We start from the raw sequence: 12,136 nt of genomic DNA, 5'->3' as shown, positions 1-12,136 counted from the left end.
CACAGAGAGCCAAAGGAAACCAGTTTTATTCACCATGGAGGCAACAAAATGGAAGGTGGCTAAGGAGGGGTGCTATGTGCAATTTCAAGCCAGATTTACAAATCGTTGATGTGGATACTTTGCTTTTTTGCTTTTACAAATTCTAGGGGTGGAAGTGTGCAGAGGTTTGGGTCCAAGTGTGTCGCTAGCATTACAGTAGCAGTATAGGAATGCAGTCTGACATAAAATTGGCTTGGTAAATCAGATTAACACTTCATAGCATTTCCTGATCCAGAGCTGAGCGTGCCACCGTTTGCCTGTAATCTTACCTCTTGGGAGACGGATGAGAACTCAGGTCATCCTCAGCTACATCATGAGCCTGAGATCACAGCGTGAGTCCGTGTCAGGAGGGATCTATGCTTTTCAAAGGATAATAGCAGTCACCTCCTCTCCAGGTATATACTAGTACATCTTGTCATCTCACAGACGTGTGTATCATGCCTTGATATGAGTGTTCCCTTTGTATTTACCGTCCTGTGTCCTGGTGTGTGTCTCTTCACTATTTTTTTACTAGTAGGGTGGCATAGTGTGAAGGACACTGTTATTAGACAGTCTTGGGTTCACATGGCTCCTCTATGAAAGTCTCACATAAAATGTGTTCTTACCTATTCCCCTGCTCCCCTGTGTGCAGACAGGACCTAGCAGAGTGCCTAGCATGTACCAGTAATGACAGCTACTACAGTTACTCTTCATGCCTTTACTTCTCAGTGCATGGTTCCTCATTTTCCCGTTTTTCCAAAACAAACGAAACAGCCTTGTAAACTGCTGCGATCACTGCTTAGCATACAGGCATGGATAAAACCCAGTTAAAACACTCTCATCGCAGGAGCAGCAACTCCTGACTTACAAAGTAAGGAGCATCTTGCATACCTAGCAGACTTTCAAAAGTTACCTTGGTTCTGGAGAAGTCTATCTCGAGGTCACTAAAGTTCATCTCTTTACCAGTAGCCCACCTGCTGCCGGCTTCAGGCTTCTGCTTCATAGCCAATTGGCTACTGCACTTCCAAATATCTGATCATGTGTCCATTCAAAAGCATTCTCTTCTCTGATCATACACTTTGTTCCTCTGTCCATCCTTTAGTCTCTTGCCCTGCACTGCCCCGTTGCTTTTTTGATGCCTTCCATTGTGCGTGCATCCTGGTAAGTAATATTTCTCTGCATACACTCAGATTTGATGTATGCAATTGATACTAAGGTATAAAAGTTTCCTGCCTTTGCTGTTGGGTTCTCTACATTGGTCTACATATTTGTGTGCTGTCATGGTCTGTGGCATCATTTATATTGTTTCCTACTCTACTGCATACTGCTCATTCCCAAGAGGTGGGCACCCTAGTTTGTCTTTAATTCCTTATTACCACAGAAAGACTAAAAAACAAACCAAAAACGGCTCTAGGTAGTCTTCCCTTCTGGAAATTACTCATTGATCCTTGCTTGCTTTTTGAGAGTCTTCTCTGTCTTCATTGTGGACACTCCTGTTGTCAGTCTTGGATGTCACACTTACCCATCCCCTGCCTTTTAACTTTGTGTATGGCATTCTTTACTGAACAGAAATCTTTGCTTTTTAATAGTCAAATTTAGCAAGGATGGTAGCGTACACTCAGGAGGCCAAAGCAGGAGGATTGTGAGTTTTGAGACCAACCTAAGCTACATAATGAGACCTTGTCACAAAGGGGCTGGGAGAGAGATGAATGAGAATATTAGGTATTTGCCAGGGGTTCTTTTTAATGTGCTTCTCTATCCTAGACCACAGATTTCCCCCTTCATTTTCTCCTTGAAGACTTAGCTTACCTTTCTCTCCTCTTCTGTTTCACTCAGTTACTTCCCTGAAAAGAATCACCTAATCAGTCCTCCCCTTTCAGTTGGGAGTGCCAGTCTTGTCCTCTGCCCAGCTCTCGTGGACAGAGGCCTCTGCCCCTGAGCTCTGTCTGCTCTCCTCCGTGGGACTGTACTTCTGCACCAGCACCATGCTGCTTGCCACTCCTATTGCCCCGGCCAGCAGGGCAGTGAACAGGGGTCCAGGGAGATCACCTGAAAGAGAGAATGGGGAAACAGGCAGACACAAAGAACAGCGGCTTGTCTATAGGCTGATCAAATCGCAATTTTTACTTTTTCACACAGGTTACACAAAAAGGCAGGATGTGGGGAAGGGATGACGCAGGAGCATAGGTGTTCAGGGGGAGTACAGATATCTTCCAGAACAGGGTATCAGCTAGGTGAAGGTTCAGGGGACAGGTCACTATGACTCCACCTATGATTCACTTGTCCTTATCTAAGTTGGCACTATCCACCGCTACCCAAGGTCTATGACTATCCACAAGACCTATGACTACTTTTTCTCATCCAGGATGGTAAATTTCCACCAAAGCTGCCTGTTTACAATATCTTATAGCTATCTGTTTCAGTGTTTTTCCACAGAGACCCAAGACTTTGTGTTAGCAAGCTGACTTAGGCCTATGGCTAATTTTAGACCGTCAATGTATAAGCAAGGCTGGCCCTGACACCTGTGGGTTTAGAGGATGTGTCACATCAATTCCCCAGTTGTCCTCTGTGCACCTGTGTTGATTGAGCTAATTGTGGATTTTTATTGTCATATAAATTTCACATTTTGTGGGGCTGGCAAGGTGGCTTGGTGGTTATGAACACTTGTTCATGCAGAGGACCCAGCTGTCCCTGTGGAAGCTCACAGCCACCCATAACTCCAGCCCCAGGGAATCCAGTGCTCTCTCCTTAACTTGGTGGGCACCAGGCACGCACATGGTGCACAAGCATACATGCAATTAAAACCTCATACCCATCTGCTGGCTACAGAAAAATGTAGTAAATCTTTTTTTTAAAAATTAATTCCCATTGCACTTGGCATGAATAGCACCTATCTTTAATCTCAGCACTCCAGTGGCAAAGGCAGGTGGATCACTCTAAGTTCAAGGCCAGCCTGGTCTAAATACTGAGTTCCAAGATAGCCAGAGCTATATAGTGAGACACCCCCACCCCTCTCAAAAAAAAAAAAAATCACATTGCATTAAAAAACTAAGCTGAAGTGGGTATCAAGTTGGCTTAGAAGTTAAGAGCAGTGCCTTCTCCTCTAGAGGACCCAGGTGGGATTTAACACCCACACAACAGCTCATAACTGTAACTCCAGTCCCAGGGGATCCAATGCCCTCTGGCCTCTTTGGGGAACCAGGTACACATACATAGTGCCCAGATATTCAGGCAAAACACTTACACACATTAAAAAAAAAATGTTTTAAGCTTGTCTTGGTTACTTTTCTATAGCTAGGAAGAGACACTGACCAAGACAACTGTTTTGTTTTAGGTTTTTTGTTTGTTTTTAAAGCATTTAATTGGCAGCTTGCTTACAGTGTCAGAGTTAGTCCATTATCATGGCGGGGAACATGGCAGCACACAGGCAGACAATGCACTGGAGAAGTAGTTCAAAGCTCACATCTAATCCACAGGCACAAGGCAGAGAGTGAGAGGCTGGACCTCGTGTTGAGTTTTAAAGCCTCAAAACCCACCCCAAGTGACACCACCACAAGGCCACTCTTCTTGATCCTTCTCAAAACTGTTCCAACTAGGGACCAAACATTCAAATACATGAGCCTATGAGGGCCAATTTCATTCAAACCACCACAAAGTAGAAATTTTTATTTAGATGGAATTCAATTTGTAGAGTGGTTTTAGACTAGAAGACAAATATCTGTGGTTTGTTCATTTATTCAAATAGTTTTTGCCTTCTGTGCTCTCTACTTTTCTCTGTAGAAGTCTTACAGACTGTCATCTTGGGACCTAATGGTTGCCATTTTCACAAAAATACCCTAGTCTCTATTTTCTGGACTTGTGCTACTCGTGTTAAAGAATGTTTAGCTGGACCAGAGAGATGGCTCAGTGGTTAAGAGCACCGTCTGCTCTTCCAGAGGTCCTGAGTTCAATTCCCAGCAACCATATGGTGGCTCACGGCCACCTGTAATGAGATCTGATGTCTTCTGGTGTGTCTTGTATCTGAAGACAGTGACCATGTACTCACATAAAATAAATAATTTTTTTTTTTTTTTTTTTTTTTTTTTTTTTTTTTTTTTTTTTTTTTTTTTTGGTTTTTCGAGACAGGTTTTCTCTGTGTAGCCCTGGCTGTCCTGGAACTCAATGTGTAGACCAGGCTGGCCTCGAACTCAGAAATCCACCTGCCTCTGGGATTAAAGGTGTGCGCCACCACCACCCGACCAAATAAATCTTAAAAAAAAAAAAAAAAAATGTGTAGCCAAGCAGGTTCACACACTCCTGTAATTACCTCTTGAATTCAAAAATTTGGAGTTTGAGCTCAACCTTGTCAAATGTCAAAGCAGGAACTTCAGTGGGGAGGCCAGCAGGAGTGGCTTTAGGGACTGGAGAATGACTTAGCACTTAGGATCACTTGCTCAGCTCTTCCAGAGGATACAAGTTTGATTAGCAGCACCCACGTGGCAACTGGGAGCCATCTGCCACTCCAGTCCCAATGCCCTCCTCTGGACTTCCTGGTGCCAGGCAAGCACATGGTATACACACATGCATGTAGGTAAAACATATACACTTGAAATAATAATTATAATGAGGTAAAATCCTTATAATTTTGTTCTTAAAGTAGCATTAGATTTGAGGGTGACAGGAAAGATGGACAGATAAGGAGAAAGACTTGGAATGCATGGAATGGAAGACATTTAAACTGAAGCACTGACTGGTCTGTTGCCTCAGGCTCTCTCCTGATCGTTGAGATTTCATGCTACCTTGCCCAGCTTACTGCTGATTCCTGTCCATGTTTCACACACTCCCTCCCTTCCTCGCCTCTCTTCCTCAGCTCTCCTCTTCATCTGAATGCTGCAGATGTGCAACAAGGCACCTCATTTACCATTGTTATTTCCTTTCCTTGGGTCCTTTTTGCTCTCCCTTTTCTTTCTCACTTCTTTTCCCTTCTTTTCTGCTGTGCCCAGACGGGGCCCAGACACTCCATGATGGAACCACAGCCCAGCCTGCTCCATGTATTATTTGCCATATATTATCACTGCTATTTTGTGGCAGGATCTGGCCTTGAACAGAAAGCCCTCCTGATTCAGGTTCCTAAGTACTGGCTTGCAGGTTTGCACCACCACACCCAAATATCCGCTGGTTTTTCATATTTGATGCTAAATGTTTTTTTTAATTTTGGTGGTGATGGTACTGGGGATTGAACGCAGAACCTCACCCACAGAAGACATGAGCTTGACTCCCAAGCTCCATCCCGGCACTAAGCTTTTTCTATTCTAGTATCTCCTGTTACTAGGGCCCAGAACAAGCTTAGCAAGCACTGTGCCACCAAACTATGCCGACTTACTTCCTCATCCCATTCTTTGACTTTCGTCTTCTGGAGCATTATACTGGCTTGTCTGCCATGGTGCTAAGCAGTGGTCATGTTAGCCTCTCTACTCCTTAATGATAAACATTAAAACCTTTACTCCAGAGTAAAACTTTCTTTAGTGTAGTCCATATTCAGACTTCATTGTGTTGTTTTATGAGATGGGCTATTGACAAGGTAGCTCAGGCTGGCCTGGAACTCAGCTGTCTTCACCTCCCAGTCCAGAGATAACAGACTTGAACCATTATGCCTGGGTTATAGTTTGGATGTGTGGTATTTATAAACTTAGAGTTGCTTAGGAATGTAAATCATCGTGTGCTCAAGTTAAATAATTTCTAGTATTTTCCCTAGCAACACTCACAAAATGCTTAGAAAGATACTCATAGTCCCCTTTATTTGTATAATCTTTTATGTCTGTTTTTTTTTTCAGTTTTCACACCCCATTTTGCTTATGTATATCTCCCCCTTATTCAGTCTTATTTCTCCTAAATTTTCAAAGAATTCTGAATGTCAGTGGGTACATGCTCATTGTATCTTTTAAAAATATTTTTATGTGTATGAGTGCTTTTCCTCATTGTATGTGCGGCACATATATGTATGCATATATGTAAATACATGTGGGTGTATGAGGTATGTATGTATGTATGGATGGATGGATGGATGGATGGATGGATATATAGTACCTACTCATAGAAGCCAGAAGATGTCATATGCCCTGGAATTGGAGCATGAGCACTGGAAACTGAACTCAGGTCCTCACTGTTAACTGATGAGCCCCCACTCCAGTCCCTAGGTACAGTTTTTAAATTGTATCTGGCCTGTCCTCACAGGTATAGAGTGCCATATCATTTCCCTTTCTTTCCATGTGCTTATTAAGTCATATATTAAGGATACTGATTAGTATATTTTTAATTTGTTATAAAATTTTGTATTTCAGGAAAGTTTCCAGATGGGCTTCCTAAGTCTCCTGTTTATAACTAACAGTTGAACTAAATATAATTGCTACTTAAAATCAGTTAAAAGTACGATTTCATTGTTTTCCTTCCTCCCTGGTGCTTCTGTTTGAAAAGCTAATATCATTCTAACGCTTTGCTTGTTTTGCTGCTCTCAGATCTCACTCTTGAATGCCTGGGTTTAGGTTTTCTGTCTCCTGGGTCCTGGAGACCTTGAGTTGGTGCTGCTTGTTGTTCGTTTTTAGGATTTATTCTCCTAACGACATCTGTTTTCTCTTTTGCTGAGACTTTATGTTGTCTTAGATTCCCCCCCTCCATACTTTCCATGTCTTTTTCTTCTGTTTTTGTCTTTTAGTTTTTTGAGATAGGGTTTCATGTAGCCAGGCTGGCCTTGAACTTGAAATGTAGCTGAGACTGCCTTTGATCTTCTCTTAGCCCTGTCTCCACCATCTTAGCACTGGGATTAGAGATTGCAGGTGTGCACTACCACACCAGATTTAGACACCTTGAAGATCAAACAAAGCAGAGGTCCTATGGGTGCCAGGCAGACCCTCTTCCAGCCCGGCTGCGCCTCAGCCTGTGTGCCCATTCCTAATCTGTGCAGACCCTCTTCCAGCCCGGCTGCGCCTCAGCCTGTGTGCCCATTCCTAATCTGTGCAGACCCTCTTCCAGCCCGGCAGCGCCCCAGTCTGTGTGCCCATTCCTAATCTGTGCAGACCCTCCTCCAGCCCGGCTGCGCCCCAGCCTGTGTGCCCATTCCTAATCTGTGCAGACCCTCTTCCAGCCCGGCTGCGCCCCAGCCTGTGTGCCCATTCCTAATCTGTGCAGACCCTCTTCCAGCCCGGCAGCGCCCCAGCCTGTGTGCCCATTCCTAATCTGTGCAGACCCTCTTCCAGCTCGGCTGCGCCCCAGCCTGTGTGCCCATTCCTAATCTGTGCAGACCCTCTTCCAGCCCGGCAGCGCCCCAGCCTGTGTGCCCATTCCTAATCTGTGCAGACCCTCTTCCAGCTCGGCTGCGCCCCAGCCTGTGTGCCCATTCCTAATCTGTGCAGACCCTCTTCCAGCCCGGCAGCGCCCCAGTCTGTGTGCCCATTCCTAATCTGTGCAGACCCTCTTCCAGCCCGGCAGCGCCCCAGCCTGTGTGCCCATTCCTAATCCTTTTGGATTTACCTAGTGCTCTGCTCAGTCCGTTTTCTTGTTGTGAATATACTCTTAACGTAACTGGTTGTTTTAGCCTGTGTTTATGTTTTTCCCTGGGTTTATCGGCCTTCTTAGCTGGTGATATCTAGTAAGAGATGAGACCAAGGTCCTAAGACCAGCAAGTCAGTTAGGAGCACCAAACCTGTCCCAGAGCAAAGCACAGGCACCACCTCGGTCCCTAATCAATCTGATTTTTCTGTTTACTGTTCTGTGTAACTTTACAGTGTGTAGTCCCATGCTCCTGGATCATTCTTTAGAGATCTCTACACATTGGAATGTTAGCTATGATTTCTCCAAGTCCTGGGTTTAAATGTTTTGTTGCCGTTATTTTGGTCTCATTTGCATGTATGTTTGTGCCCTTGCATGCCTCACCCTTCAGAGGCCAGAAGAATGTGTCATGCCCCATGGAACTGGAATTACAGATGTTTTTAAGCCACCATGTGGGTTCTGGGAATTGAACCCCAATCCTTTGGAAGAATAGGCAATGCTCTTAACTGCTGAGCCATCTCTTCAGCCCTAAAGTGTATTGTTAATCTTTTTTTTTTTTTTTTTTTTTTGAGACAAGTCTCTCTATGGAGTCCTGGCTGTCCTGGAACTCACTATATAGACCAAGCTGGCCTTGAACTCACAGAAGTTCTCCTGCCTCTCCTGGAATTAAAAGTGTATCTCACCATGCCTGGCTAAAAGTGTATTATTTTTAAAAAGAGTATCCAAGTTTGCATTTTCCAGGCTCTAAGGACATTACTAACCCAAGACCACTCTAAACTGAGTTTTTAGCTCAGGATATTGGGACTACATAGAATGAATTTTAACATATGTGAATGGTTAATACCAGAGCTTAAGAACTCTCATGGGAGGATCCCTACCCTGTCACTTGCCCAGACTTTGAAGTAACATAGAAAAATCTATCAGGAAGCCAGAGATGAAAGGGGTTTGTTTTGGTATTTTCATTCTCTGCTAAAAGGTTACTCCTTCAGCCCCAGCCTTCTTTGTGGATCTGTGACCTGCCCTCCTCCTGTGCCAGTCTGAGTCTTTCGTTCCCCTTGACTTCCAGAGACAAATTGGCATGCACAGCCCAACCCTCCCTCTGATATCAATATACACTGTCAGGGGAAATGCTGCAGCAGGGTCTGTTGCCTGTTCCCCTTCCATCTGACCATCACTTCCCACTTGTTTCAGCTATATCAGGCTTTAGAAGAGTGGTTTATATGGTAAAGTTTTCACAAACACTTTAAGGTGCTTATTGACATAAATCTCTGCACGTCTAATTGTACATATGTGAAAACTATACATCCCCTGTATTTTTATTGAAATACCCAGGTAAGAATACAATATAAAAATAGTTAATAGTTCTGTTTAACTATCTCCACACAGCCCAGTTCATAAGGCAAACTTGTGTGTCACCTCTGGTCCATCAGATAACCTACTTCAAGAACAGGCGTTCTGTAAGAAAGGAAGATTAACCGTGGTAACCATGGTAACCCCACTTACTAAAATGAGGCTCTTTCTGAGTCAGTTTCACCAGAGACTCCAAAGGCTGAGAACAAAACAATAGTTGTCCTTCTGAGTTCTAAAGGGAGGAGCTGGATGACTAATTCTTCAGCCCATGCTAAGAGACCTTGCAGCCCTTAGTTCCGAGTCGGGAAGGACCACTAGCATCTACCTCTGGGCTGTACCATGGACTGGGAGAAGATTTCTCTGACAGCAGCTCCTCTTCATCTCAGACCCAGTGAGGGGCCTTCCAGAGGACCAGTGTGGCCAGCACACCACCTAGAGTCTGAGAGACTTAAGAGATTGGTACCAGACTTGCTCTCATGTCTACAAATGGACAGTCAGTGGCCAGTACCTTCAGAAGACAGCTGCTCATGGAATCATTGGCATTCTCAGAATCTCCATTCACCTCAGAGGACGGGAGACCAATTTGACCATTTTTGAGAAGAAATCCATAGGAGTCTTTGAATCCAGTCCCCAGTACTGCTGGGGTAGGGGTGGGGGTGGAGGTGGGTATTGGGGTCCAGCCAAAGGTCAGAGGGACGGGATGGCCTGATGCAAGGAAGAACTGCTGGTGAATGGAAGCCTGGGCGCATGTCCTAGCATGTAACTGAGGAGGCCCCTACAGGGCTAGACTGCAGCCGCCTCTGCACCCCTGTGAGAAAGTGCAACAAGAAGAGAAACAACATTCCAAACCAGCCACTCAGACAGTGTCCGGCTCTAACAACCAAGGGAAACCCGGTCTCTGCTGCCCTGGCACAGAAGCTAGCAAACTCGGAGGAGGGCTGTGTGAAACAGGAAGGATGCTGACCCACGCACGGCAGGCAAAGTTTCCAGTGGCACGAATCTTGGTGTTTTGATTTGACCGTGTATGAGACTTGATACCTAGAAAAAGAGACTTAAAAAAAAAAAAAATCACAAAACGTAACCTGTGTGTTACCCAGGAAGAACCTGCTAAAGCTGTACATTTCATCCAGGTATAGAAAAACAACGTATCATTGCAGTAGATTTGTGAGAGCACGCATGAGAAAGGAAGGGTGCTCTCTCAGAAGGAAGTTTAAAGTTGTGTCTGCGAAGCTCAGTAATCTATTATGGCTGTGTTTGGAGCTCCTGGCCACACTGCAGCCTAGGGCACCCCAGCAGACAGTGGATACCATTTCATCCAGTAACGCTCAGTATTTTAATGTGATACAGACTGAACTTTTTCAGAACCGAAGATGGTCCAGCATCTCCTGGAAAAGCTGTGTGAACCACCTCCGGTTTATAGCCGGAGAGGAAGGAATCATCGTGGAGGTTCTCGGTGGCCAAAGGGAAAAGAAACAGCTTGTCCTGGCGTGCTTGTTAATAGTCACATTTTCTTCTGATTATACTGTTCTGCAATTTAAATGCTACAGGATTTTATCAACAGAGTGGATCTGATCAAAATTAAGACCTTAGCTGGGCATGGTGACACATGCCTTAACATGGAGCCTAAGGCAAGAGAATCCCCATACGTTTGAGGTCTGGACTGCAAAGTGAGTTCCAGGCCAGCCTGTCTGAAAAAAAAAAAAATCGGTTGAAAGTTAGACATTTAAGTAACTGTAGAAACCATGATGTGGTGGGAAATAGGCATGGACCTCCCCTCCAGAGAGCAGGCAGTGGCAGAAACCACCCACCTATTTTCCTTTGACAAAAAGCCTGCTCAGGTGGAAGGGGCACCTGCGCTCCGCCCACCAGGGGGTGGAGCATCTGCTCTCCGCCCACCAGGGGTGGGGCAGAGGCTTTCAGGAGGGCGCTGCAGTGCGGTTGGATAGTTTGGGAACCAGCCTTCATTCCATGTCCTTAAAGGCTTCTTTGCAAGCCATGGGAACTCAAAGTCTAGAAACTTAACTTCCCATCTCTGCCTTCAAGGTCCTGGGTGTGATTTCTTCCTGCCAGTGCACTCAAGCAAAGCCTCAGGTAGGAGGGAAAAGTGTCCAGTACTCAGTGACTGTGGAGGCTAAGGTAGACTTCACATTCTCTACTAGCCTCCAAGCCACCGAGAGCGACAGAGGAATCAGCAGTCTTCTGCGCTAAGCACCAGACTCAAACGAGCTCCTATATTCTGAAGTGCTGTGTGGCGCAAATATCCCTAACTCCTAACTCGGCTGCTGCCTGCATCAGAGCCCTGCAGTGGTTTCGCAATTGAACTGTGACTGACCCACCTACCTAGCTGATACACAGAAAGAAAAAAATGTATTTCATGGGTCTCTTTAAGTTAAAAGGTGATTTTTCTTAAAACAGTGAGATGTTAACTGTCATTTTAAAAGAAATACGAAGAAAAACTTAACAATGGATGCTTAGAAGTGTTTAGGACTGTGATTTCTATTGTCCAAAACAGTGTGATAAACAATGATGTTTTTCAAAATACTGAAACTATTGAATTACATTGTTTTCAATAAAATAATCTTTACTGAGAAATTAGGACTTTTTACTGTTAATAAAAGTATTTTCCAAATATTGTTTACTTTTGAAAATAGCTCTCATTTCTGCCTTAAAATGCTTTCCAATATCTATGCTATATTGGCTCAATATTTACTACATGCCTATAATTGAAAATTCCAAGTACCTGCAGAAGAGGGTACAAGATTATTGGGCACACAATCCAGAAAGTCTAGAGCTCCCTGCTGGAGGGTGCAAGTAAGCAGACATCACTGTTGAAGGAAACAGGTATGTGCATCTGTCTACTCTCGTGTACACTCTGTGTGTGTATGAAAGCGTGCCGTGTGCGTGAATGCTCACAGAGGCCAGAGAAGATGACAGACTACCCTGGAACTGCAGTTTCCTGCCCTGTGGGGACATAGTGTGGGAAGAGCAGGAGGCTAAGCCCTCTCTCCAGCCCCCATACAATTTTTCCACAGTCTTGTATGCATAGCCAGGTAACCAGTCACTGCCACGTTTCACACAGTAAGGACGGGACCTACAGTGACCCACTTCCCTAGTTTCAGGGTAGAAGAAGCTGATATTCCAGAACCCCCTTATGCAGAGCTGGATGAACAGCCTGCCTGTCAGCTCACCACATGGGAGGCAAGTGGCAGAAGAAGACCTTGCTACTTAAAAGTACCAATAGACT

The 12,136-nt window shown here is 44.8% G+C and overlaps 1 protein-coding gene across 1 annotated transcript in view; it reads left to right on the top strand.

Moving 5' to 3' along the window:
- Window positions 1-11,503, top strand: part of Ubn2 (ubinuclein 2) — a 93,294-nt gene extending 81,791 nt beyond the window's left edge. The window contains exon 16 of the mRNA XM_076913530.1: window positions 8,929-11,503. Within this exon, the coding sequence (XP_076769645.1) occupies window positions 8,929-8,940 (12 nt within the window). The 3' untranslated portion in view covers window positions 8,941-11,503. The remainder of the gene's footprint in view (window positions 1-8,928) is intronic.
- Window positions 11,504-12,136: the final 633 nt, after the last annotated feature.

Source organism: Arvicanthis niloticus, chromosome 15, assembly GCF_011762505.2.
Source record: "Arvicanthis niloticus isolate mArvNil1 chromosome 15, mArvNil1.pat.X, whole genome shotgun sequence".
Lineage (NCBI taxonomy): Eukaryota > Metazoa > Chordata > Mammalia > Rodentia > Muridae > Arvicanthis > Arvicanthis niloticus.
This window is presented reverse-complemented; position numbering and strand designations above follow the sequence as displayed.